This window comes from Vicia villosa, unplaced genomic scaffold (genome assembly GCF_029867415.1).
Source record: "Vicia villosa cultivar HV-30 ecotype Madison, WI unplaced genomic scaffold, Vvil1.0 ctg.000538F_1_1, whole genome shotgun sequence".
NCBI lineage: Eukaryota > Viridiplantae > Streptophyta > Magnoliopsida > Fabales > Fabaceae > Vicia > Vicia villosa.
Window position 1 is genome coordinate 369,877 of NW_026705247.1, and position 6,524 is coordinate 376,400.

Consider the following 6,524-nt stretch of genomic DNA (forward strand, 5'->3'; position numbering starts at 1 on the left):
AAATGAGGACGGTGCTCAACAAAACAAATCTTCCTAAATATTTATGGGATGGTGTAGTAATCATTATTTGCTATGTAGTGAAGTGTGTCATGTTGAGGTCAATTCTAAAGTTAACTCCCTATAAAATATATAAATGAATGAATGCAAATATTTCCCACCTCCATGTCTTTAGTTGCAAGTGTTTTGTCTTAATAAAGAAAATGATAATTTTGGTAAATTTGACGATAAAGATGATGATCTTTTTCTTGGATATTTCACTTCTATTAAATCTTTTTCGTATTTTTAACAAACTATAACTATATAAGAATATTTACATGTTACATTACATAAAAATAATCCTAAGTCTTTAGAGGTAGAAGTATTTGACTGTGCGGGTATTCTAGCAAAAACTCTCTTAGAAGACAGAGATTCAAATGAAAATAAAGAGAAAGACAAAAATCTAAAAGAGTGCAATAGGATTGTGAGCGATGAGATACACAAGAGGGCTTTTCGTTTTCTAATATTAAAAAATGAATGGATTGCTCAAATGTCTAGCTAAGATATTTGTAGGTTTAATTACTTGATCCAGAAGTCATGGTGAAGACCAATTCTGGTGTTATGAATTCGGTCCCGCGCCCCTTGCCTATGACCTAATAATGGGAGTGTGTGGAGTGAATCATCCCTCACTATGGAAATGGCAATTAGCATATGAGACTTGAGATGACTTCAATTAGCATGCTTAGAAATAGACAAGGCTCTAAATTTTGGATATGGATAAGGATCTAAATTTTTTCGATTTATTTTGATCAAAATGGATACATGCTTAAAAATATATTTCAAGAACATATCCAAAATCCACACATAAAATACATTACTATTTTTGTTAATGTACTGAAATATATTTTCAACTGATCAGCTATAAGTAGAGAAGATAATGTTGAATTAAAAGCTTGTAAAGAAAAATAACTCCAATAATCAAAGGAAAACGCAACTACGAATGAAAATCCAATTAGAGTTGAACAGAAATAATACACATAATATGAGGGTTATGACCCCCCCTCAAAATCTATGTTTAATTTTCTTACACTCCCTCTATAGCTGGTTGTTGTAACCAAAACAATGATTGCAAAAACCCAACCAACAATTACCATACAATGCACAGCATTATCAACAATCATAGTCGTTCAATGAAAATCTTGCACTTGTCTCCTTTGGTTACATTGCTGAGAAGTCTTGATCGAACTGAATCCAAATCTATCGCATTATTAACGCTGCAAATGTAACACGTTTTATAATCCGTAAGAATAAGAACTTCATAAAGAAAATTAATAAATAATTACGCCGATGATAAATTAAGAATTCTCCGCTTTTTTAAGATCCAAAGAAAGCTGGAACTTCGCAATAAGTCTGACACAAAATTTCGCATATCCGTAAGACCGATACTCTAAAAGCACAAAGGTTTAATCATAAAAAGAAAAACTCACCAGTACATTGTGACTCCATCTACAGAAGCAAGTGACTTCTTGCAAATCCAATTTGGCACAATCTTTTCTAAAATCTCGATCTGTTCTTCAGCTTCTCCTATTGGGAGGAAAAGATTAGTTGGTAAATATGTTTATTATTAAGAAACCATGTGCATTACAATAAATAGAATAAGAACATACTAGTATCAACAAAATCTAAACAGTTCGGCATTATCTTTTGCAGGAGCTCCTCTTTTGTGATTGCATTTGTTTTGACAGAGGTAAATATCGAGTCAATCACATTAACCAGTTCAACTAATGATGGAGGATTGTCATCTGATGCATCCGAACTAATTTGGTTTTGGCTGATTTTCTCAAAAGAATAACAAAGATTCTCTTGAACCTGCATTGAGAAAACCAATTAACAAGTTCTCCAGCAACGATAGATTGAAAGGTACAAAATTGAATAGTAAGCGAATATCAAAGTATGATTTTAAGAGTCATTTAAAAATTAAAACCAAGACAAGAAGGCATACCTCCCGAGGTAGGGAAACAAAATCAAAAGATTTGCGATCCTCAGGATGTCCTCTGCTAAGTTTAGAGTTGCAATCAAACTCATGTATAGCTTTGCTAGATTCTAACAGGTCTACTCTATTATCCAAATCACCATTGCCTTCTGTTTGTGTAAAGTCAAGCGCTCTTTTTGCGGGCTTAAAGTATGACATAGACTTTTGAGCAGACATTTTTTGAGGCTTAACATCGGAACCGAGCACCAATCTCTCAGGTGCTGACAGTGCAGGTGTCTGTGTCAACAAACTATCAGCACAAGAGACAATTTTCAAATCAGGGCTTTCAGAAATACAGCGGCTAACAGAACGCGGAGATGATGTCTTATGTTCTGACGGTGTATTAACAACATTTGCCTGAAAAGACATTGACAATGATTCCTTCTGCTTGCCTCTTTCTGCATTAAGATTACCCTCACAATCAGACAATGGTGTACATTTTTTCTGCCATGTGCTTTCACTTTCTTGGTCATCTAGGGAGTCAGATTCATCGGATGATAGAGAGTTTTCAGATGATGAAAAGCTCTGAACTTGCTTAGCCTGGTCAGCGGCATTCAAATGTAAGTTTTTTAGCGGCTCTACAATTTCATTGGAAGTTGATGAAAGTTCTGCTGCCAAATTTGTCAAATGTAAGTTTTTCAGCGGCTCTACAATTTCATTGGAAGTTGATGACGGTTCTGCTGCAATATCTGCACGCCCGATATTGAAAGTCAAATTACAAGTTTCTTGGCTAAAGGGCTCTGGTAGTCTTGACTCTGGAATCTTAGTAACCTTATCCAAACAAAAAGAAAAAAAGAAAATTAAAGTAATGAAATCAAATCTTTTGCATAACTCAAACTTTCCAATTTGTCTACTTAACTTAGAACAGAAATAAATCTAGCTAAACCAGACCCGAGGAAAAGCAGTTACAAAAACGTAAGCTTAACCGGTAGCCACAAATTTCATAATTTCTCATAAACATCAATAAATAAATTTCATACAATACTTTTTTACATCAACACATTTTCAACTAAGTATAACATGCTTACATTTACCTACCATATGGAATCACAAATCACAACAATGAGTACTATGCAGAGAATCAAAACCTAAATTCTACCACAGTGGTAATCTTGAATTTCATAATCCCGGACTACTATGTTACAAGAAAATGACAGCATTATATTGATTTCGTTGGACCATGTAAGATGTAAAACTCAGACAGAACCAATGAAATTCCAGAACCCTCTCAGATTGGATTTAGAACTGCGGACCCTATGCATCTAAAATAATAATCCAAATTAAAGCTAACGATCAAATATAAGATCCCATACCACGGTTAAGATATTGTAAATTGCTCCTTCGGATACAGAAAATACAGTTAACAAGGACAACACCCCAAGATAAAAAATGTTACCTGAGGGTGCAGATTAAAGAAATTAATCAATCTGGAATTAAAATATTGTCTAAGAGCTATATCAGCAGACTGTTCAGAGTGATCTTTTACAACTTCAAAAACCAATGTAATCTTCAAATCCGGCTGCATACACAAGCTCTTCTTATCAATAACAACCACCTTTTCAATTTCTATACCTTCAGGGAGTATATACTTCATCTGCGCTAGATCAGAAAGTGAGAAGTTTCTGGGAGAAAAAAAACACTACAGTCATTTCCTTAATCCATCAATCAAAAGAAACAGATCCTCTATATTCAAAAAGTTAGCTGCACATAGTGCACTTCAGTGCAGTCAACCGTTGATAGCAGAAAACATCAGTTTGTTCAAATTCCACTAGGCTATAGTTCTATACCATTAGCGTGCCTTTGATTTTTGGTGAAAAAATTTGATTCTGAGTGAATTGATTATGTAAAATTGATTTTGGTTAAAAGTGAATTGAAGGTAAAGTGAATTATGTTTGGATAAATTCTTGCAAAAGTGAGTTGAACAATAAATTTGAGTGTAAAAATCACGTTCAGACTCCAAAGCTACAAATCCTAGCTTAAAATAAAATCAATTATGGAAAGCAAAATCAATTCTACTCTATATCAATCAATCGTGTCAAAATCAATTCTACTCATCCGGAATCAATTCTAAGTACTCCAACTGGAAGGGAGAATCAATTCTACTCTATAGCAACTAATCATGTCAAAATCAATTCTACTTATCCAGAATCAATTCTACTCTATAGCAACTAATATGTCAAAATCAATTTTACTCATCCAGAATCAAAGTACTCCAACCGTGGAACCAAACACTAATGTACTTACACTCAAACTCATACACATAAAGATTATAGGGAATGCATCAAAATACAAAGTTAAAATGAATAGTAAATTTAAACAAAAAAACAAAATAATCACCTTTTGGCAAGAACTTCAACCTTGTTGCAGATATTCAGAAAAGTCGGAGACTTTTTACGCAGATGCAGCAATCTAAGCGAACAACTCATATGCCTAAACAAATCAGCAATGACCCTGTAACTGAATTTCAAAAAAAAAAAAACATAAATTACATTTTTTTCTACAAAAAAAATTAAAAAAAAAATCAAACTTTTCTTTAAAAATTGAAAAAACAAAGTTGAATTTAATTAGGGTTTTCACTTTTCTGGAAGCTGGGCAATTGGGTCCTTGAATTTGTTGGGTAATAGTTCAGTCTTCTTCTGTGGAGTGGGACACACAATCGATTCATCAACTGGTTGTAGAATGTTCTCAGGCTTGAAATCCGAAGCTTCTTTCACTGATTCATCACACACTTTTGGATCCATTCTTCAGCAACAACAGAAAAGTGTGAAGAACAGTGAAATGAGTGTGAGAATGTTGAAGGAAAATGTGGATGGAGAAAGAGCGGTTACCGAAGTTTGAAACCCTAGCTGAACTTGAACTTGCTTGGTTGAAGAGGGAAAATGGTGAATTCAATTTCAAAGGGTTTTCAAAACAGAGAAAATGTGTAGTTTTGAAAAATGGATAATTAGATTCTATAAAATATGTTAGGTATGATGATTTTTTTTATATGATATGATTATTTTTCTTTAATATTTAATATTGTTTGAATGTATATTTTAAAATTGATATGTTTGGATTTTAAAATTTTGATAAAAATATTTTTGAAATTTGAAAAGGTATTACTGTATTAGAGATATGAGAAGAAAATCTCAAAAATAAAACAGATTTGTCATTAAATTGATTGTATTTATGAGTTTAGTTAATTATTACCAATTTTCTCTGTGAATATAGAATTTTAAAATATATGGTATAGTATATTGTATATAAAATAAAATTTTATTATTTAATTATTAATAATTTTTAACAAATCTCAAATCTCAAAAACTTAAATAGTATCTTGTCTGATTTAGAGATTATTTTCAAACATTTTTGAATATTTTAATAGTATTATCATATTGTTTTTGCTAAAAAATTATGAAATAAAGTTTATTTGATTTTTTTAAAATTATTTTAAATATTTTATCATTTTGCTATAATTTTTGAAAATATCTAAATTTTGAAAAAAAACCACTTCAAATTAAAATTATTTCAAATAATTCTTTATAAATTCAATTTTTAATTTTTTTCAAATTTATGTAACTTTGATTATGTTTTAATTTTTAATAATAAAATAAATATTATTGTATGTCAAAATTAAATTTTTAATTAATTAAATATCTATTAATATTTTAAAGAAATTTTTTATAAAATTATTTTTAAAAAATCAAAATCAAAATTTTTAATTTACAACAAAAACCATTCAATCCTGATTTTAGTTATGTGGAGAATGAAGTGCAAATCAGGTCGTCCGTCCCGCCCCGCCTTAAATCCGTCAAAAAAAGAGCGCGGCGAACAAGCCCGTCAAATAGAAATGGACATAAAAATTTAGCCCGCCCCGTGAAGGTGACAGTGGGCGGGCGGCGTGCTTGTCTGTCTATTTTTTTCTTTATTTTTTAATAGATTAATAATTTTTTAAAAATTTCAATTAAATTTTTCACTTATTTTTTAGAATAATTGTTTATAAAGCATCATTTTAACAAATTTTAGTTAAAAAAATATTTCATATATTCACAAATAAATGTATAAAATAAAAATATTGGCTTAAGGCGGGACATGCTGAACAAATAGTCGGGACAAACTTTAGCGAGTGACGGGCTTTGGTGGGGCGAGCATTGACGGGCGGCGGGTGTAACGCCCCGAATAATTCGATTAATTATGTAATTAATCATTTCAGAATTATTGGATGAACTATGAAGTGGATGTGAATTATTGGGATTTAAGTAAATTTATTGGAATTAATTAATTTATTAGTGATGGAGAAATAATGAAGTAATTAAGACTTATATTAGGGTGGTAGTAGTAAGAATGAGAGGTGTAGAAAAATAGGCCCATTAGGAGTTATAAGAGAATAAGAGGTTTGGTGATACAAAAATATTAGGTTTATCAGTAGAAGTAGAAGAGAAAAAGGGTTTTGGAGGAGAGAATGAGACTACGTGAGATTTTTGTAAAGAGGAACAAAGAGACAAAGAGTGAATGAAGCAGAGAGGGAGAATCCGAC

At 31.5% G+C, this 6,524-nt stretch overlaps 1 protein-coding gene across 2 annotated transcripts; it reads right to left on the bottom strand.

Annotated features, from left to right (window-relative positions):
- Nucleotides 1-897: 897 nt before the first annotated feature.
- Nucleotides 898-4,938, bottom strand: LOC131629248 (CDT1-like protein b). Of its 2 annotated transcripts, XM_058900047.1 has the most exons (8): nt 4,837-4,938; nt 4,586-4,750; nt 4,346-4,465; nt 3,405-3,630; nt 1,979-2,779; nt 1,644-1,845; nt 1,464-1,560; nt 898-1,250 (listed from the first exon to the last, which is right to left on the bottom strand). In XM_058900047.1, exons 2-8 carry the CDS (start codon nt 4,747-4,749, stop codon nt 1,154-1,156), a joined length of 1,707 nt encoding a protein of 568 aa, XP_058756030.1. In that variant the 5' UTR covers nt 4,750; nt 4,837-4,938; the 3' UTR covers nt 898-1,153. The 2 variants fall into 2 exon arrangements, with proteins under 2 accessions (XP_058756030.1, XP_058756029.1); XM_058900046.1 differs by having other exon boundaries at nt 899-1,250; nt 4,586-4,937.
- Nucleotides 4,939-6,524: the final 1,586 nt, after the last annotated feature.